General features: G+C 37.4%; 1 protein-coding gene across 1 annotated transcript; it reads left to right on the top strand.

The window, feature by feature from the left end:
• The first annotated feature begins 336 nt into the window (after positions 1-336).
• LOC125825380 (E3 ubiquitin-protein ligase ORTHRUS 2-like) lies at positions 337-4,699 on the top strand. The gene is made up of 9 exons (XM_049504725.1): positions 337-857; positions 1,319-1,851; positions 2,427-2,552; positions 3,034-3,133; positions 3,219-3,280; positions 3,376-3,478; positions 3,724-3,865; positions 4,006-4,223; positions 4,388-4,699. The coding sequence occupies exons 1-9, from the start codon at positions 393-395 to the stop codon at positions 4,697-4,699; spliced, it is 2,061 nt and encodes a 686-aa protein (XP_049360682.1). The 5' UTR covers positions 337-392.
• The last annotated feature ends 17,781 nt before the right edge of the window (positions 4,700-22,480 follow it).

Below are 22,480 nucleotides of genomic sequence, written 5' to 3'. Positions count from 1 at the left end.
GGAAAAGTAATATCTTTGACCAGGAAGTAATGTAATAAGATTATTTTTGACTAAAATATTAATGGAAGATTACTTTTAGTCAAACTAATATTTTTTTAATTTAATTTTGTATAATTTAATTACTCATTTTGTAATGAAGAATTTTTTCCCATTTATAGACCTCACAAGAAAATAGAGGGAAGACTAAAATTTGAAAATTTGACCTAAAATTTGACACCAATATTTTTTATCGCGAAAACATCCCCGCGTCGTTTGGGCATTAGTCTATACTCTACACCCCCTTTATCTCTCTCTATTTAAATAAATCGCCAATCGTCTCTTCTCTTTCTTAACGCCCTCTCTCTCTTTCTCTCTCTTCCTTCTCACTTTCTCACTCTACTTTGCTTTCTCCGATGGCGCACGATAGCGATCTCCCATGTGACGGCGATGGCGTCTGTATGGCCTGCAAAGTGAAGCCATCGGAGAACGAATCCCTCACCTGTAAGACTTGTGCTACTCCCTGGCACGTCAGCTGTCTCTCTGCTCCGCCCGATTCCATGGGCGACGCCGTCAACTGGGAGTGTCCTGACTGCTCTATGCCTCCCGCCGTCGATGTTGTACCTGTTAAACAGAATGCTGCTGCTTCTTCATCTTCTGGAGGAAGAGGCGATTTGATCGCTGCTATTCGGGTCATTGAATCTGATTCGACTCTCACCGAGCAAGAGAAGGCTCAGAAAAGACAAGACCTCCTGAGCGGAAATTCCAAAGACGAAGACGCGACTGTTGAAGGGGTTAATCAAGACAAGGATGTGCTGAATATTCTCGATGCAAGTTTGAACTGCTCTATGTGCATGCAACTGCCTGAGAGGCCTGTTACGGTATATCTTGATATCTGTTTCTATTTTGTTTTAAGTTTTATCCCCCTTTACTTTTGTATGTTTTATGGTCACATTTGTTAATTGAAACATAAAGTTTATGCTTAAGCTACCCTTAATTTCAAATGCTGAATGCCTCATTGATATCTTAATATGTTATTTGTTCTGCAATAATCGTTGTTTTAAATGGTGTCTGTGGTGTCTTATGCTTTTATTTTGCTTTGATTTTGAATTTTTTTTGTTGTTGTTTGAGCACTAAAGTATTGGTTGTGTACATGACTTTGAACAGCTCAAGCCCAACAGATTGGGCATTAGGATTATTTTACTTACTTGGTTGATCACTTGCTTACAAGTTATCTCAAACCTTTGTTTGAATAAATGCTCTTCTTCTTTTCAAGGAGTAGTAATTTAACTTGCAAGCTTTATACAGCTCCATCTTAAAACTGTTATCTTTTTCATGTCAGACACCTTGTGGTCATAATTTTTGCCTGAAGTGCTTCCAAAAGTGGGTTGGGCAGCGGAAGAGTACCTGTGCTAATTGTCGCACTCCTATTCCAGCTAAAATGGCAAGCCAGCCTCGAATTAACTCTGCTCTGGTCATTGCCATTAGAATGGCAAGAGTGATGCGGTCTGGTGCCTCTAGCGGGTCATCAAAAGTTTCACATTTCGTTCACAACCAAAATAGACCTGACAAAGCTTTCACCACTGAGCGTGCAAAAAAGACTGGAAAGGCTAATGCTTGCAGTGGGAAGATTTTTGTTACAATCCCTGGTGACCATTTTGGACCAATTTCAGCGGACAATGATCCAGAGCGCAACGTGGGTGTTATGGTTGGTGAGACTTGGGAGGATCGTTTTGAGTGTCGGCAATGGGGGGCTCATTTCCCTCATGTGGCTGGTATTGCTGGACAGTCAGATTATGGGGCCCAGTCTGTTGCACTTTCTGGTGGGTATGAAGATGATGAAGATCACGGTGAATGGTTTCTCTATACTGGAAGGTAAAGGGCCTGACTTTTTTTTACTGGATGCATGTGCATTCTGGCTTCTTTTTAAACTCACCTTGTGTACAACTTGTTCACTCAATTTATTAAAGTATGAATCCCACTTGTGATGCATATTTCTATGTTGAATTTCTGTTCTTCATTTCTTTTGTGTTTGTGAACCACACTTTTACTTGTAAAATATCCACACATTGTAATATCATGTCACTTACTAATTGAGTAATTAGTCATGTGACCTGACACTGAATTTGGTCCATGAATGATCTTCTTCATTAAGCTGTTTTTTCCTTTTAGTTTTTTCACAACTTTGCGTGATTATTTTTATTGTCTTTTGTTTGCTTAAATGTGAGTTCAGATTAATACTTGGTTTTGCATTTCTTTACTTATTTACACTGATAATTTTTTGGAAATAGCCTTTCTACCTTAAGAAGGTAGGGGTAAGGCTGCGTACACACCACCCTCTCAAACCCCACTTGTGGGACTACATCTGGTTATGTTGTTTTAATATCTGCTGCTGGTTTCTGCTGTGAGGTACTCTTCTAACTATTTTTATGTTGATTTGTGTTGGATAGTGGTGGAAGAGACTTGAGTGGTAACAAGAGAACAAACAAGCTACAATCGTTTGACCAGAAATTTGAAAAGCTTAATGAAGCTTTACGTGTCAGCTGTCTCAAGGGTTATCCTGTCCGAGTTGTGAGGTCAGTTGCTGCCTTAAACTCTCTGAATAATTAGGTATTGAGCTAAAACAAGTTCTTGCTATTCCTTCTTTGGATTGGAAGTTGGCTGATATATTGTTGTCTTATGCTCTCATGTGCTGGTCCACAAAGTATATGTAGTTTGCTTAGTGAAGTTTGCATGATTAGCTGTTGTACATGTTATCAGTCTTGCCATTCCTTCCACAGTGGTTGTTTGTTCCAATTTTTTGGTAGTGGAAAGTAGTGTGATAAGTGTTCTATATTGCAATCCACTTTCTTTTTTTTCTTTTTGCTTTGGGATGATACTTTCTGCTATTGAGCATATCTTGTCCTGTGACAGCAAACTAATTCTATCAGCATCCACTAATTGGTTTAATACAAGTCGTTTTGTATTTCAATATCCACATCAAGTATCTTTTTCATTTCCATTGGGAGTTTATTTCTTATTCACAAGTTTTATCTTTGTCCATTCCAATATGTATAGGTCCCACAAGGAGAAACTCTCTTCGTATGCACCAGACAAAGGAGTACGATATGACGGGGTCTACAGGATTGAAAAGTGTTGGCGGAAACCTGGGAAACAAGTTGAACTCTTGCTCAAAAGCTTCATGCATCTGCATCTTTTAACTTGTTTTGTCACTTATTTACATTACATTGACTTTTGTGTAGGGATTCAAAGTTTGTCGATACCTTTTTGTGCGCTGTGATAATGATCCTGCACCATGGACCAGGTCTCTTATTGTGTCATTTTACTTTGTTATAATGTCATCCCCTTCTATTTGGGCTTTAATCATGTTCTTGTTCACCTTGTTGTATATATCGGCAGTGATGAACATGGGGACCGTCCTAGGGCCTTGCCTGCCATCAAAGAACTAAAAGGTGCCACAGATATGACTGAGAGAAAAGGAGCTCCAGCCTGGGATTATGATGTGAGAAGCTAGATATTTGTCTGATGATATTTAGAATCTCCAGTTGATTCTTTCCTTTTTGTAATGTAGCACATTAAAAGGATGCTGACTATCTGATTATTAATAACTTTTTACCAATCTAATTGGTGACTTAACCTTTTTTCTGAAAATGCAGTGAAATGTTTTTTTTATAAACTTATTCATATGCAAATCATACAGTTACACGAATGCTGGTATTGTTTGTAATAGTTGTTTCTGTTTTACAGGAGGAAAAGAGTTGCTGGATGTGGAAAAAGGCTCCTCCTCCTAGTAGGAAACCAGTTCAATGTGAAAATGAAGATGGAACAAAAGTGAGACAAGTTAGACCAAAGAGACCTACAATGTCTGTAAAGCAGAGGCTCTTGAAAGGTATACCTATCATTCAACACTTTCCTTTAGATATTTTCCTTTCTAATCTGATTTGACTATGTATTTTGTGTGATTGTTAGTGATTGCATATTCTTCTATTATGTTTCTTGATATAATGAGATGAGGTCTTGATGGTGCAGAGTTTACTTGTCATCTTTGTCGGGAAGTGATGAATCACCCGCTTACCACTCCCTGTGCTCATAACTTCTGCAAGGCATGTTTGGATGGTGCCTTTGCAGGTCAATCCTTTACAAGACAGAGGACATGTGAAGGCAGACGTACATTACGAGCCCAGAAAAATATAATGAAATGCCCATCATGCCCAACTGATATATCTGATTTCCTCCAGAATCCCCAGGTACCTAATTCACAGTACACCTGATGACTTCATGGGACTCCAAAATCTGATCATTACAATCTCAGTTTTATATGTGAATATTTATGAGTAAAACTTAATAAGCACTAGGCTTACTATTCTGACTCTAAATTTTGGTCTTACTCAAAAGGGTGTTGTTTTGGCAGATTAATAGAGAGTTGATGAATGTGATTGAATCTCTGAAGCGTCAAATTGAGGAAGAAAATGCAGCATTAAGTGTTGATGTTGATGATGGTAGCTTGGATGGGAACAATGAGATTATAGCTGATGAGGCTGTTGAAGCAGATAAAAGTGTGGAGGATGATAAAGAAGGTGCACAGCCTGTCAATGAGACTGAAACCAAGCAGACTCACAAGAGGAAGAGATCCAGTAGCATTGACAATGTATCACCCAAAAAACCCGTTGACATATCTGATGTTGTGCATAATCTTGAGGAAGTTGATACTGCCCATACCTGAGGTTTCAGTTTGCGAGTAGCCACAAGTGACTGCACGGTTGATGGAGCTACAACCTATCTATGAAGAAGAAGCAAAATGGTGGCAACTAAGGTGGTTCTGGGAATGATGACTCTGAACAAGCTGGCTGACTCATTTATTGTTGGATAGTTTCAGGTTTATTTAGTTTTGGACCTATATGAACTTGGTACATTAGTCAAATTCCAATTGCATAGCAACCAATTGGTGTTCTATTGTAATCTTTTTGGATAGTAGGTTACAATTATGAATTGCAACCATTAATGATGGATATTTATTTTCTTTATACACCTTGCATTTTGGTGTTAAATTTGTTATGAAGCAATCTCTGTATTTGCTTTCTGCTGAACCTAAGTTCAATATTTATGAACTTTGCATGACGTTCAACAGATTCTTATGAAGCAACGAAGATGAGGGCAAGAGTAAACATTGGGTATCATGAGATTAGATGTGTTTCCTTAAGAAAGGAAGTTTGGGTTTTAGATTTCTATTTGATATCTCTAAAGCCTTAATTGCTAAACTATGATGGGTTTTCGAAACATCCATTTTTCTTTTATTATTAGTACAATGGAAGGGGGGGGGGGGGGGGGGGGGGGTCAAGTTTGGAAAAAAATGCTTAAGGCTAGAGACTCTATTGAATAAGAAATACTCCCTTCGTCCCATTTTATATGACAACATTTCCTTTTTGGTCAGTCCTAAAAAGAATGTCACATTTCCTTATATGGTAAGTATTTAAAGGTACAATTCCTTTTTTACCCTTGTTGGTTCTACTTAATCTTAAAAATAGTATTCCAATATATTTATGAGGAGAGAGAAAAGTGAGTCTACTTTTTAATAGTATGACTATTTTTTGAAGGGGCAATTTGGTAAATATTTCGAAGTCTCCATTTATTTCTTAAACTCCGTGCCCAATCAAATGTTACCACATAAAATAGGACGGAGGGAGTATGATGGGAGCCTATTGGGTTTTTCTAGCATATGATCAAACAACTGATCTAAATTGGGGGATTTACATCATGTAGTGGAGCTTGATTTGTAATTGAGAGTGAGACAAGAGATATTAAAACTGACTAAAAAGAAAAACGAGTCATATAAATTGGGATAAATAAAGTATTTATTATTAGTGAGTCTGCTCAAAAGACCTAGAATACTTTGTTATTTATTCTTGAGTAGATGATTCTTTTGAGCAATATCCCCAAACTAGAATATTGAGATTTTTAGTAGAATTAAATCAATTTTACAAATTATTACGGATATGGTATACTGGCAAATATGGAAAAGAATAAATAAGATGAATTATGGAGGCATTGTGACCTGGAGGAGAGTGATCTATGAGATCTCTAAAAATATTCATCGCTTAACTCTAATTTTATATCCTTGAATGAAGGAAATCCCACAAAAAAGACCCCTTTTCATGGATTTCCTTCATAAGTACATACACTTGATAAGATCTATACGAGTAAGTTGAAAACTTCCTAATTAAGGTAGTTTTAAATGTAATTTGATGATGTTTCTAAAGGAAATTTTGGTCCAACTTCTATAACATACTATATAAAAATGATGGAGGAGATTTACAATTTGCTTTATGTAGAAGGATGACAAATTCTACAAGTGTATTTAATGAGGCTATGATTTTGAAGGAAGGGTATGAGTTGTGTGTGGAGAGATAATTGCTACCTGGCATATTGGAAACAAACTCTTTGGCACTTTGCTAAAACAATTAGGGGGTATGAGATTGGCCTTGGAGCAGTGTAATGTTCATAATGGGGTTTAGAGCTATGATGGAAGGAAATATCATACAAGTTCAACACACATATTAGGAAGACAACACTGTTACAAATATTTTTAGTTAACTGGTATTTTAATTTTGCATGTATACATTATCGAGGGAAGCTAAAGGATTCCTATAGGGGTGGCCAGTGGTTTGGGCTTGGGACTTCCATGTTGGAGGTCTCAAGTTCGAAACCCCTTGCCAGCGAAAGCAAAGGGTTTGCCTTCTGGGCCGAGCTCATCACATCGAACTTGCCTAGTGTGGGCTACCTCTCTTATGTGGTTTGTGAGCTATTGCATAGGAGCGGGGGTTTTACCCTGTGCGCACCCAAAGGATAGCGGTTGTGCGTTTCCCTTGTCATAAAAAAAAAAGGAAGGCTAATGGCATAATTATCTTAGACAAATAACATGTTCTACATATGAGAATCAAATGATTTAAAATGCAGGCGTCAAACAAATTGAGTCAGATATTATAGATCAGCTACGACAATAATGTCCAACAAAAGAGATAGACAAATTGAGTCAGATATTATAGATCAGCTACAACAATAATGTCCAACAAAAGAGATAGACAAGATGAAAAATAAACAATCCACACATCAACGACTTATAGATACATGATGTACAACAATATATAAGAAGATCAAATTGGAGATCTACATAGTACATGTTCTACATATGACAATCAAATGATTTAAAATACAGGCGTCAAACAAATTGAGTCAGATATTATAATCAACTACTACAATAATGTCCAACAAAAGATATAGACAAGATGACAAATAAACAATCCACACATCAACGACTTATAGATACATGATTTACAACAATATATAAGAAGATCAAATTAGAGATCTGCATAGTGGGGTACGGATAAATCCTGATACAATCATGTGAAAACTATTGAAGGTGGGATCAATCTCACCAGAGATTCATTCCATTATAGAAATTAAACGAAAGTAGTAAGATGCATACCTTAGAATGCTTCAGATTTGGTAGATCTAACTTTACTTGACTTAGTAAGATGCATATATATACCTTAAAATGCTTCAGATCTAGTAGATTTAACTTCACTTGACTTGTGATAGGAAAGTTACAAGGCTGGAGTGAACTTCAGTGAGATCTAAATACAAAGCACTCGATGAGTATTTAAAGATGACTTGTGTATATGATTCAAATCTTTTGATTTTTTCCAATTCAGATCGGGTGAAACAGATGACATAGCAAAGCTACAAAAATAGAAATGAAAGAAAAGAAAATAAAATGACGGCCATCTTACTTGCGGCGAAGTCACCGATGATGAAGATGGCCGCTGAAGAAGGCGACTTCTTCTAGAATACTTTTCACTTCCCTTTTGAGACTTTTGAGTATATCACATTTTGACCCCCCTTTATCTTTTAGCCTTTTCATTTTCTTGGGTGGGCTGGGTTGGGTTGGGATACTAGACCTATTCGAGGTTTGTGTTCATAATGACTTTAGCCTTTTTTGTAACATTAAAAATGAAAAAATGGGTGTAGTAATAGTATAATACACAAATACATATGTCAAGTAGAGGATAAAGACTCACACAATTTTTATTGGTAAGTATCACATTAAATAATTTGTTTTCTAGAAATGATGAATGACACTTACTTCTAACATTGTTCCGAACACATGAAAAAGCAAAGTCATTTAATTAATTAAGCTAGCCCATACAATTGCATTTAAGATTTGATTAATAAGTATGTACGTTCATTTAATACATACATGTCTCGTAAATGTAACAACAAATTTGGTCAAAGAGATGTTGAAATAAATAAGGAGATGGAGAGGTTTAAGCAACAAGAGCATATGACATTATCGATGATCTAACAACTATAAAATGGTTAATTGTAACACCTTGAAATTTGAAAAAGGGAAAGAAGATAAAAAAGGTTACTGGTACGATTCTACGAGACCAATCTATGGTTCTTAGGAAGTTCTATGGGTTGTAGACCAGTTTCGTAGGAAGTGGAAAAAATATTTTGAAAATAAGCTCTAGTAACCTATTTTACGATTGACCAGGACAGTCCATTGAATGGACTACGAACCGTAGGAAGATCCCGTAGAAAGGTCCCAGACTCAACGAAATTTTGAGTTGAAAGTTGAGGTCTACAGATGGGGTCTACGTACCATAAAAAGTTTGACGGTCCGTAGAAACATGTCGTAAGAATTGACTTTGATTTTAGGCCCCAATCACTTGACGTACGATTGACCAATACGGTCCGTAGGTCGCAATCGCAGGTCTGTCCTACAGTTATTTCAAAGGGGTATTTAGGCCTTTTACTATGTGTTTAGTACTTAACTTATGTTGTTTTGACCCTAATCCTAAGCCCTATATAAGGTTTTAAGTCCTAAATCTACCCACTCTAAATTCATTCCCCTAATTCTCAAATTCTAACCAAATTCATCTCCCCTCCAATCTCTCTCAAAGAAGAAAAAGAAGGATTCTAGGGCTTTTCAAGTTCAAGTCTCCTTTCTTCATCAAGTGTTTAGGGCTTCAAAACTAAGGTATGTAGGGAGTTCATAAATGGGTTCTATTTATTCATTGAGTCCCTGAAGTTTCTCAAATTCTCCAATTCAATTTCTCCAATTCAATTTCTCTAAATTGGTTAGGTTTTCATTCAATTCCTCACGGGTTCTAGTTGTATGGATTAAATTGATTGATTTTGATCATATTATGATGTTTTAACTCAATTACATGCTTTACAATTAATTTCATATGACCCATGCATGATCTATGATTTTGACTATGAACCTTAGAAGGCTATGCATTTATGAACAATCTATGAATCTATGATTAATGTCTTCATGAAAGACATGCATGAGTTATGAAAAAAGAATTGTCTTATGATATTGGTTGCTATAATATTGACATCAATGCAATTGTGAAAGGCTTTCTCATAATAAGGGATCGTGGTTTGGTGAAAGACTTTCTCACTCATGCATGATTCAAAGAAAGGAGCTATTCTATGATATTTTTAGCTTGAAATTGTAACTTAATTTTACTTTTTCATGGATGGTGATATGCTTATGTTTATGACTAATTCCATTGGTATTTTTACTTAGCACTAAGAGGATATTAAGATAGAGGCTCTTCTGTTAGTAGAGATCGGGTCTCTAATAACAATCTACTTTTCCCTAACTATGTGCCCTCATAGGTTGTCTTAAGTGAGATAGCTAGTGGATCCACCTAATCTAGAAGTTTATGGTACTTGCCTCGGCAAGTAAAGACATCTTTTTTCGGTGTGGGAGCAAGACACCAGATTCCATGTTATAGCTCCCATGGTCTATGTCGGTTAATACTACATATCCCGAAAACAAACTAAGTTGCTTTCAAATGTTTAAGAGGCTTTCATGATGATTTTAAGATGCAGTGACCATGTTCATGATTTGTGATATCTCTATGAGGTTTTACTATGTTTAGCTTGGTCATGCATTTCATATTTTTGATTATGTTCCCTTATAATCACGTTTTAAGTTTTATTGCATGTCCCTCATACTTAGTACATTTCATGTACTAATGCATAGTTGTGCCTACAATATTTCACTAATGTAGGGCTTGATGACTCATCTCCCTCCGTTCGTGGCTAGTTCAACATTAGAGATTTTGAAGACTTGGTGAATCCTCATACTCCGAGGACGATGTCACTTTATTGATTTTCTGTCTGTTTACTTACAAATATTGTATGTGGTGTACGAATTACGTCTTGACCACTCCTTTTGATGTAACAGATGGATTGTCAAGACTATGTTAGACTTCCGCTTTGTAATGTCAAACTCTTTTCTTGAAATGAAATGCTTTGCTTTTTTATATTACTATGTGTATATGTATGTCAATTGGCTTGTGTAGGGCCTCTCAGGGTCTTATATGCCATGTCACGTCTAGGGTGTACTTTGGGTCATGATATTAATCATATATGAATGTGAGTAGGATATGATGACAAGAGAATCCACAAGCTTCAATCCGATCAAGCTACTTAAAAGGTGTAAAAATTGCAAAACCAATGATTCTAACTAACTATCACATTATATACCGTAAAGTTTATAAAAGTCATTAATTAATACGACAAATTGGAGGATAAAATAAAGCTCTTTTACTTTATTTGTTGGATGCGTGCACAAAGGAAACAATTTCTTATTAAGATTACAAAAAACATAAATAAGTACAAATATGAGACCTTTCAAACTTGAAAGAAAAATAAAATACATTCCTTTCATATACATGAGCAGAAAATTAGAAATATTTTATATTGACTTAGTAAATACTGACTGAAACTAATTAGTATATTGATCTTGGGCATGTTTATATGCCCAATTACTATAAATTACCCCCATGCACCTTAGGTTTCGAGGACATTCTTGATATGTTTTGATTAGTATTGTGACGCTTGCACACTAACCTACATGATTAGCGATATGAGGGGGTTCCTAAAGGAGTACGAGCATAATATGAGCTGGAAAGGACTTTACAGGAGCAAGGAAAAAGAGCACGATGATAATACATTGCACGGGACAACACTGGCGCGGTGCCCCAGCCTTGAAACAACTAGGGGCCATTCATGGCGCACTAGCAGCGGCGCCCCAACCCTTAAATATTCATAGCGCACTACAGGTGTGATGCGCCAAGGACCTGAACACAGGTCCTTCCTGGCGCCCTGCCCCCGTTTTCTCTGATGAATTTTTAGAGTTTTAAGGATTTCAAATTCAAATAGAAGAAGAGATTAGTTCCTCAAACTCTATAAATAGGACCCTAGGTTTATTTAGGCACGAGGATTATTCTTGTTGAATTACAAAAGCAAGGGGTAACAATTCATCTAAGGTTTCAATCTTTTACTTTTTCTTTAGTCTTGAATTACATGAAAACAATCTTGTTTATGTTTTTATGATTATGAGTGGCTAAAAGCCTTTTTTCAGGGGCTGTAGCCATGGATGATTGTTGAACATCAATTTCTATGAATTAAGTTGGTTAACATATAAATTACTCTTGTATTCTTATTTTAGTATTTCATGATTGGCCACCATTGAGATAAATTTATTGTCTATTCTTGAACTCAGAATAAAAATAGGTAAATAGACCAAAGAATACAATGAGAGCAATCTTTCTTGCGTACCACTTGTTGAGATTTATGTTTAGTATTAACACCTGGATGGACACCGTGCTTGGCTAAGAGATAGGATGAAAAAGAAATGATCCATAGTTGAGTCTGCCTATCCCCGCTCAACAATGTAGTTAGGGAGTCAACTGAGGTAGATGGGTAGAGGCTGAGAGATCATGATCATAATATCAACCCTATAAACCACTAATTTTTATAACCATAAGTAAGTCATGAAAGATATGAGATACATGAATTTCTAGCATGTTGCAACCCTAGAACTATCCCTCTTTTGTTTAAACACTAAAATTGAAGTTGTTCATTATTAGTTAATTTTAACGTTGTAATTATTTGCAAAAGTAGTATAGATAGAAAACACAAGTTTCTTGAAAACACTTTCTTTGATTTGTGGAATTAGTTGAATTGATTATAAATTGATCATAAGTCTTTTGGGTTCGACAATTCGATTCTGAAAGATCCATTTTATTAATCTTGTGACCACATACACTTGTGTGTACATGTTTTTGGCGCCTCTACCAAGGACTTTAGAAATAGTTAATATTTAATTCTTCAAAGTCTATTATTTTATTGCTCAAGTGTTAACAACTTGATCTTAGCTGTTTCGAAATTACAGGTACTCAAAGCACAATCTTAGCTTAAGGAAGAAAATTTGTAGAGCCATTGCAGGAACCTGAACGATTCTCCATCGATAAAAGGGGATGGAAGCTCTATATCCTCTTCAACATATTGAGACAAGCACCGAGGAAAATTATGAGGAAAACTTGGATGACGAATAAGAAGAGGCAGCTTTAGTGATTACGGCATGATCAATACGTTATGTGGCAGTTCCACTCACCAACAATGTTACCTTTAGTATTCGAAAACCACCACCGGTTGGGTGGTTCGAGCTGAAGAAAAATATGGTGCAACTCATTCACTCAACTGGGAAATTCGTTGGCCTTTCTTATGAGGACCACAAAGTGCATATACGAATTTTTTTGGAGATAAGTGACACTTACATACCTATGGGGCTATCTGAGTCAAGGATTTTAACTCATTTAGGGCTTAATATTCAAAGTTTTAGTGTCCTCAATACCTATTTTATGCTCTAAACTGATGTTAAAATGCTAATTTGCAGCAACGAAGGCAAAACGGCAAGGCAAGAGCATTACCGAGCAAAAAGGAGCGAAAAAGATAAAGAAGTTGAAGAAAAGCATGGCTGGAGCTCTCCAAGCTACTCGGCGAGTCACCGATTGGACCTTTAGCTCACCTAAAGTTCCAGTAGGCCAACCCATGGACAAGACCAACTTGGCGAGAAAACTGATGGTTCGGCGACGCGATGAATTGATTGGTGATGTTGACTTTTATCGCCTAAAGTTACAGAAGAGAGGTGGTGAAAAGACAAGCCAAGAAAGTGATGGAAAGGAACACTCGACGCATCACCGACCAGGTCGGCGAAGCCCAACTTATTTTACCGATTGACTCTGAAGCTGAAATTTTGGGAACGTATAAATGAAATTTTCAAAAGAAGAAAAGGAGTTCCCACATTGTCCAGTTCTGAATTTTTTATCCTAAACATTCTAAACATTGTTCTTACATTTCTTGAGTAGAGATTTAGGGTTTATTTGATTTTGAGTTTCAATTTGAGCATTTTGGAGACTTGTGGATTATTACCCAAGCCGATGGAAAACATAGTTGGTAATGATTTTTTGTTCATTATTATGTGTGGCTAAAACCCCCATTCTTGGGGGTGTAATTATGTGATTGAATGTTTCAATTAGCTTATGGGTGTTAGTATGTACTGATTTTATTGATGATTTGAAGTGGGTTCAATTAATAGTTGAGTTTTAATTGGTGAATTGTAGTTGCAAATACAATTCTCATTCAACATTCTAAGCTTGCTTGAGAAAGAAGTATTAGACTTAAAACTATTAGTTGATGATTATAGTGATTGGGTTATTGTAGACATAGCTTGAGAAAGTGGGTCTAAATGCAATCCTACTAATGTAGCTTTAAAAAGTAGATTGATTAAGGTATTGGGTTGTTTTCATGTGTTGTGCTTGTCGAGGTTCGAAAGTACTCGCTTGATTCGTGATAGTTGATTGAGAAATAGCTATTGCACTTAAGGCCTAGCCTACCTACGGAAGTTCAACGACTTTTAGTGAATGATTATCACCCATTTAGCCAAATTGACATTCAATTTATCACACACCCAAGGATTCCTCTCTAATCGATTTCTCCCGGTTATTTGTTGTTGTTAATTGTTCACCCCAATCCCCCCATTTGACATTAATAGTTAACCCCTTGTCATTTACTTTATTTGTTGCAAAAATGTCTACTTCTACAAACGATTAGAACACTATTTCAATTCATAATCAAATTCTTTAGTGTATAACTCCATGTGGGATCGACCCAAACTCTTAGGTGGATTTATACTTGTTAGCGACCGCCTACACTTGGAATCGTATGAAGTGTAGTTGAGCGTTATAAAAAATGGCGCCGCTGTCGGGGAATGATGTTTAAAGTTTTTTTATTGAAGTTTAGTCGTGAACTAATCTTGTCGTAGTTGAATCAACTTATTTTTGTTCGTTGTTGGTTGCTTTTAAATAGGTGAAGAGATGAGTGTTAACGAGAGCAATGCTAGCCAACTTGGGCACAATGATTACATCAGTAATTTTCACGATGTCAATGAAGATCAGTTGGTAAGTGCGGGTGCTATTCGATTGCCTCCGACTTTGAGTAATGTGGTGTTTCATGTGACCAGCACTATGTTGCAACTATTGCAAATGAAGGGTCTCTTTGGATGTCTATCTACCCTCATGACCACATATGAAACTTTGTGGATGTGTGTGGGCCATTTTCTTTCAAGAAAATCACTCAGGAATCGGTCTAACTTTGTTCGTTTACCTTTTCTCTAATGGGGGAAGCAACGAAGTGGTTGATCGATTTACCAAGGGAATCAGTCACTTCTTGGGAGGAGCTCACTGATACGTTTTATGTAAGGTTTTCCCCTCCCTCGAAGATGATGAAGTTGAGGGACAATATTCAGAACTTTGAGCGAGTAAATGGTGAACCTATTCATGAGACATGGTTGAGATTTCAAAAGTTACTGCTCCAATGTCCAACTCATGGACTCCCGAATAATGTGTTGCTACAATACTTCTACCAGAGCCTTGACTCAGTTAACAAGGGTGTGGCAGACCAGCTCATTTGAGGAGGAATCATGCAACAACTGTTTGACATAACATCTACTTTTCTTGATGAGATGACAAAAATCAACTGTTCTTGGTACACTAGGGAAGATCAGATTTCTCCTTTGAACTTCGGGATGACAAAGGAAGAAATGGAAAAGAACCAAGAGCGGGATGAAAACATGGCCAAGATGATGACCCAAGTGGACCTATTCACAAAATATGTCATGGGAAGTGGTTCTAAGGCTGTGAATGCGGTCAAAATTAGTGGAGTAAACCCTGATGAAGCACACTTTGAAGCTATGTACAATGAAGAAGTGCATTTCTTGTCAAATCAGGTAGGAGGTTTTCGTCCGAGCTATCCTAGGCCGGGCGGGAATCAAAGATGTAACAGGGATCGCGATGACGATTAAAGAGACCGATATAGGGAATGGTGCGACCGTGGTACAAATCAGAGAGAAAGGGACGGTGACAAAGAATGATATTTGCCTCCCCACGAGTGTCAAAAGCCAAAAGAGCCAAGGGCTGATCCTGAAAATTTCCGCACTGAAGATATGCTTGTACGCATTCTTAACAAAGTAGAAGTATCAGACAAGGTGCTAAAGGAAATGAAAAATGACGTATCTTCTCTAATCCAAATAGTTACCTCATATTCAGTGTCAATTAAGCAGCTGGAAACACAAATGGGCCAAATCTTGACTCATTTAAATCCATGACCAATAAGAGATTTACCAGTGATACCATGGTTAACCCAAAGAATGAAGTTTGAAAACATGTCTTCGTCGTGCCACGACGTTAAATAAGGCGCTTCTTGAGAGGCAACCCAAGTTTTTAGTTTTTAATTTTGTTGTTTGAATAACATTTGTTAGATGTGCAGGTTGAAAATTTAAAATTTAGGGAAAATAGGCAATTAGGCAAGCTCAGGTACTGTTTGGCGAGTTCGATGTGGACTACTTTTCTGACCAACCAAATGGCTGGAGTTCAGGTAACTTCAGTGGGCAAAATCACCATTGCAATGCGCCGAATGGTCGGTAACATAAGTTATCATCGCCGACTGGACGCGAACTGAAGGGTCAAAAAGGGCTTTAACCGTTTTAAATTCAAAATTCCCCTTCTTTTACATTTTCAAACTCTTGCACTCTTACACTTCAAATTTAGATCATATTTTGCTTAGTATTTTTGTGTGGGGATTATTTTCTCGGGGGAAATTTTCATTTTGCTCCGCTTGACTTTTGCTTCTGCCTATTTTTGAGGTTGGTGTCCCAAACTTGACTTGAGTTATAGTCGTTTGTGATGCATGCTGGTATTATTGTTGGATCTATTACATAATCTTGAGGATTTGGTTGATTTTTAATTGAGGGTTACCGATGAGTCGGGGATTTCGACTCATTTAGGGATAAAATTTAGAGTTTTAGTGTCCTTAATGCCTATTTTATGCTCTAAACTGATGTTAAAATGCTAATTTGTAGTAATGAAGGTAAAAGAGCAAGGCAAAGACATTACCGGGCAAAAAGGAGCGAAAAAGCTGAAGAAAAGCAAGGTTGATGCTCACTAAAGCCACTCGGCGAGTTGCCGAGTGGCTCTTCAGCTCACCAAAAGTTACAACAGGCTAGCCCATGGACAAAGCCAACTTGACGAGGAAATTGGTGTTTCGGCGATGAAAGTTTTGATCGCCTAAAGTCACAGAAGGGAAATAGTGAAAAGACAGACCAAGAAGGCGATGAAAAGGAGCACTCAGGCATCGCCACCTAGTCGGTGAAGCCTGACTTATTTCATCGAGTGGCTCTGAAGCTGAAAATCTAGGAACATATAAATAAAATTTTTGAAAGAAGAAAAAAGAGTTTCGAAATTTTTGGGAGTTCCCTCATAATGTAGTCCTGGATTTTTTATCCTTAACATTCAAAACACTGTTTTTATTCTTTTTGAGTAGGGATTTAGGGTTGGTTTTGATTTTAAACTCAATTTGAGCATTTTGAAGACTTGTGATATGTTACCCAAGCTGATGGAAAACATAGTTGGTAACTATTTCTTGCTCTTTATTATGTGAGGCTAAAACCCCAATTCTTGGAGGTATAATTATATGATTGAATATTTCAATTAGGTTATGGGTGTTGGTATTTACTGATTTTATTGTTGATTTGAAGTGGATTCAATTGATAGTTGAGTTTTAATTGATGAATTGTAGTTGCAAATACAATTTTAGTTCAGCATTATAAGCTTGCTTGAGAAAGAGGTTTTAGGATTAAAACTATTAATTGATGATTGTAGTGGTTAAGTTATTGTGGACTTAGCTTGAGAAAGTGGGTCTAAATTCAATCCTATCAATCTAGCTTGAAAAAGTAGATTGATTGAGGTATTGGGCTATTTACATGTGTTGGGCTTGTCGAGGTTCGAGAGAACTTGCTTGATTCATGATAGTTGATTGAGAAATAGCTATCACACATAAGGCCTAGCCTACCCACTGAAGTTCAACGAGTTTTAGTAAATAATAATCACCCATATAGCAAAATTGGCGTTCAATTGATCACACTTCCAAGGATCCCTCTCTACTTGATCACTTCCATTTGTTAGTAGTTGTTAATTGTTCACTCTAATCCCCCCCAATTGACATTAATTGTCAACCCCCTGCCATTTACTTTAATTGTTTCAAAAATGTCTACTTCTACAAATGATTAGAACACTTCTTTCACTTCTTGATTGTATTCTTTATCGTATCACTCCCTATCAGATCGACCCCAACTCTTAGTTAGGTTTATACTTGTTAGAGATCGCCTACACTTAGAATTGGATGACGTGTAGTTGAGCGTTATAAAAAATGGTGCCGCTTCCGGGGAGTGGTGTTTATAATTCTCTTAGTGAAGTTTAGTTGTGAGCTAATTTTGTTGTAGTTGAATCAACTTTTCTTTTATTGTTGGCTGCTCTTTAACATGTGAAGAGATGCGTGCTAACGAGAGAAATGCTAGCCAACTTGGGCATAATGTGACATCGGTATCTTGCACGATGTCAAAGAAGATTAGTTGGGGAAGTGCAGATGCTATTCAATTGCCTCCGACTGTGAGCAATGCAGTGTTTAACGTGACTAGCACTTTGTTGCAGATGTTGCAAATGAAGGGTCTCTTTGGGGGTCTTGCTACTGAGGATCCTCATATCCATATCTGAAACTTTGTGGATGTGTGTGGGACATTTTATTTCAAGAACATCTCTCTGGAGTCGGTCCGACTTCATTTGTGTCCCTTTTCTCTAGTGGGGGAGGCAACAAAGTGGTTGGTTGATTTACCGAGGGAATCAATCATTTCTTGGGAAGAGCTCACTGATGTGTTTTATGTAAGGTTTTTCCCTCACTCGAAGATGGTGAAGTTGAGGGATAATATGCAGAACTTTAAGCGAGTGGATGGTGAACCTATTCATGAGACATGGTTGAGGTTTCAGAAGTTGCTGCTCCAATGTCCAACTCATGGACTCCCAAACAATGTGTTGTTACAATACTTCTATCAAAGACTCGACTCAATCAACAAGGGTGTGGCAGACCAGCTTATTCGATGAGGAATCATGCAACAACCGTTTGACATAGTGTCTACTCTTCTTGATGAGATGACAAAAATAAAGCGTGATTTGTACACTAGAAAAGATCAAGTGTCTCCTTTGAACTTCGGGATGACAAAAGAACAAATGGAAAAGAACGAAGAGCGGGATGAAAACATGGCCAAAATGATAACCCAAATGGACCTATTGACGAAACATGTCATGGAAAGTGGTTTTAAGGCTGTTAATGCGGTCGGAGTTAGTGGGGTGAACCCTGATGAATCACACTTTGAAGATATGTACAATGAAGAAGTGCATGTCTTGGCAAATCAAGCGGGTGGTTTCCGTTCGAACTATCAAAGGCCAGGTGGGAACCAAGGTTGGAGTAGGGATCGCGATGACGGTTGGAGAGACCGATATAGGGAATGACATGACCGTGGTATAAATTTGAGGGAGAGGGACAATGACAAAGAACGATACCTATCTCCCCATAAGTGTCAAAAGCCAAAAGAGCAAAGGCCTGATCCTGAAAATTTCCTCACCGAAGATATGCTTGCACACATTCTCAACAAAGTGGAAGGATCGGACAAGGTCCTCAAGGGAATAAAAGATGACGTCTCGTCTCTGAACTAAATTGGTACCTAACATTCGGTCTCAATTAAGCAGCTGCAAACACTGATGGGTCAAATCTTGACTCATCAAAATCCAAGATCAAAAGAAGGTTTACTGAGTTATACCATGGTTAACCCAAAGAATGAAGCTTGAAAGCATGTCTTCGTCGTTCCACGACGTTAAATAAGGTGCTTCTTGGGAGAAAACTCAAGTTTTTAGTTTTTAATGTTGTTGTTTGAATAACGGGTGTTCGATGTGTAGGTTGAAAATTTGAAATTTTAGGAAAAGAGGCAATTAGGCGAGCTCAGGTACTGTTCAGCGAGTCACCGAATAGTTTGGTGAGCCTGATTTGGACTGCCATTTTGACCAACCAAAGGGTCGGAGTTCTGTAAACTTCGGCGGGCAAAAGTACCGTTCGGCACATCTTCGAATGGTCAACGACATAAGTAAATATCACCGACCGGGGAGCGAACTGAAGGATCAAACAGGGCCTTAACAATTTTAAATTCAAAATTCCCTTTCATTTCATATTTTTCAACTCTTGTACTTCATATCTAGATTATATTTCTCGTGATTTTTGTGTGGGGATCGATTGCTCAGGGGATTTTTTCATTTTCTCTTTCATATTTGCTTGCCTAGCGTTTGTTTCCATATACTTTTGAGGTTGGTGTCCCGAATTTGGCTTGATATTTTGAAGTCTTTGATGCATGCTCGTAATATTGTTTGATCTATTGCATAAATGTATGGATTTGATTGATTTTTAAGTGAGGTTCATTGTAGTATCATGTTAGTTTTTGTGTTTTAGTCCTTAATTGTTTAAATACATGTTTAAATTGCTTGAACTTGTGAGTGTGTAGTTGTAATATGTTCGATCTGGTTTGAGTGAAGTCCGAGTAACCCGAATTTTATCGATTGACTGAATTTTCTTAATGATAGAGCGAGTGGCGTCATTCTTAAGGGCAAAAAATATTGATTGGTCAATTATAGACAAATCAGGGGAAGTCCGAGTACCCCGGGGTCATTATTGATATGGGTCTGAGTTTAATTGTAAAAAATAGTGCTTAAATTTCATTACCATGGGATATGGGTTGAAAATTGAAGGTCGTGGTCGAAAGCTGGCACGCTAGACCAGTCGGCGAGCTTAGTCGAGCTTGCCGAATGACTCAATGGTTCACGAAGTGACCCCTCGATCGCCTTTTTGTTCTTCATTTTTGATGATTTGATTCTATAACATTTTGCGATATTCCTGTAACTTTCGGCGAGCTACCTTTGGTTTGCCGAATGAGTTCGACAAATTGCCGCAAGGGCTTGGACCTCGCCGACTTGTGCTGATCATTGTGCAATTTTTTTAGTTACTTTCGGCGAGATTGACATACCTCACTGAATGAGTTTGGTGACTCACCGAACTAGTCTGCAAGTTTTTCTACATATATTCAACAATGATGTTTGTTGACATTTTTCTAATGTATTAGTTCGTTATGTGTTGTTTTGCAGAGATAGCCGACCTAAAGTTCCCGGTAGGAATCAACCATCCTGGAAGGGAGAACGAGGAATAGTTATTACTGAGGGTGCTGCTCTGTGATGAGTCTACGATTTGGACTCATTTAGGGCTTTATTTGGTTAGATTTAGTGTCCTCAAATGCTTATTTTGTGCCAATAACTGATGTAAAATCCTTGTTTTCCAGGTATTTGGATTAAGAAACAAAGCATGGACACTAATGAGCAAAAATGAACAAGGCAGCTGAAAGAAGGAAGAAATGAAGGCTTGTTGATCCCCTAATCCATTGGGCGAATCGCAAAGTGGCTATTACCTCGCTTACAGTTCTACTGTGGCAAGCCCTAAAGGAAAAAATCAAGTCGGTGAGATAAAGAAGCAGTCGGCGAGTTGGCGAACGGTTCTGCAATGCAGTGTTGGATCGCCCAAAGTTACAGAACTTAAGGACGCTGAAGGCCAAAGCAAAAATGCGATGGAACTGACCAAAGGGTGGATCACCAAGCTGATTGGTGATCCCAACTTATTGCACCGAATGACCCTTTACATCATATTTTTGGCTACTATAAATACATTTTCAAACATTATGTTTAATATCAAATTTTATTCTGAACATTCATTAGAGTAATTTTTGAGCTTGAACTGAGAGTATTGAAACAATATTTTCCTTAGCTTTGAAGATTTGAAGTTTTCCATTTTTAAGAGATTGGGAGTGGGTTTTGAGATTCTTCAACTTGGACCTTTGTAAAGACGAAATTAATCATACCCAGTTTATGGAAACACAATTTGGTAACAATTTCTATCTTTTTATGATTTCTAGCTAAAACCCCAATTCTTGGGGTGTGATTATGTGATTATGGGTTGATTTAGCTTATAAGTATTTCTAATTGATGGTATAAATGTTGTTTAAAATTGATTTCAATCAGTAATTGTGGTTTAATTTTAAGGAATGTAGTTGGAAATGCAACTCTACCTTCACGTTTTAGGCTTGCTCGAGAGAGAGATCTTAAAACCAAGATTACTGAATTGATGGTTTGTGGGTATTGGGTTGTTATGGGTTTAGCTCGAGATAGTGAATCCTAAACCTTTTTCCACACATTCAGTTCGAGAGAGTGAATGGACTAAAGCGTAGGCTGTTCTCAATTGTTGCTTGTTGGTGTTCGAGAGAAACCAACTTGATTTGGGGTAAATTTTTCGAGAGAAAGTTTATCCCCACTAAAGTCTAGCTTATTCACTGATTTACAGCTATTTACTAACAATTGCAAGTACCCATTTGTCTTCCTTAGCCTATAATCCAATCACATCCCAAGAACCCGTCTCATTACTTTGTAATTCGTGTTATTTATTGTTGTTGTAGCTGATAATTACAATTAAAACCCCCTTATAATTTGACATTCGTGTCACCCCCTAATTTGAATTATGGTTTTATTCGTAAATATCTATTCTATGATTGATTTGAACATGCTCGTACTTTGCTCTTGATTCTCAAACACTTATCACTCCCTGTGGGATTCAGCCGCAACTCATTTAGTTGGGTTATATTACTAACTAATGATCGTTGATGCTAGTATTGAATGAAGTGTCTTTGAAACGTTATTAATCAAAATGGCGCCGATGCCGGGAGTGGTGTCGATTGAGAATCTTTAGTTAAGATGAATTTTGTTCTTATTAGTCATAGTTGAACTTACTTAATTTTAGTTTTGTTTTGCTTGTTTGTGTTGTGAAACATGAATATGAGTGTGAACAAAAGCAATGGTAGCCGAGTTGGCCATCAAGATGACATCGGAAACCTCAACCATGTCAACGAGCCTAATGCTAATGACCCCCATCTTATGGGTGGAATTGGTGCCATTCGCTTGAATTCAGCTGAAGGGAACGCAGTGTTCCATAATACAAGTACTATGTTGCAGCTCTTGAAATTGAAGTGGTTGTTCGGTGGTTTGGCTCATGAGGATCCCCATGAGCATATTGGAAACTTTATGGATGTTTGCGCACTGTTCTCCTTCAAGAACATATCCCAAGAGTTGGTTTGGTTGAGGTTGTTCCCGTTCTCTTTGATGGGAGA

The sequence above is a fragment of the Solanum verrucosum genome, unplaced genomic scaffold, assembly GCF_900185275.1.
Source record: "Solanum verrucosum unplaced genomic scaffold, falcon-dt-bn FXZP01000051.1, whole genome shotgun sequence".
Classification (NCBI taxonomy): domain Eukaryota; kingdom Viridiplantae; phylum Streptophyta; class Magnoliopsida; order Solanales; family Solanaceae; genus Solanum; species Solanum verrucosum.
This window is presented reverse-complemented; position numbering and strand designations above follow the sequence as displayed.

What these genes read in the sequence shown, in the direction of transcription:
- LOC125825380 (XM_049504725.1), top strand. Translation starts at nt 393, where the DNA reads ATGGCGCACGATAGCGATCTCCCATGTGACGGCGATGGCGTCTGTATG. An exon ending in GGCGGAAACCTGGGAAACAA is followed by an intron (nt 3,134 to 3,218) that starts GTTGAACTCTTG and finishes ACTTTTGTGTAG; the next exon opens with GGATTCAAAGTTTGTCGATA. An exon ending in AAAGCAGAGGCTCTTGAAAG is followed by an intron (nt 3,866 to 4,005) that starts GTATACCTATCA and finishes TTGATGGTGCAG; the next exon opens with AGTTTACTTGTCATCTTTGT.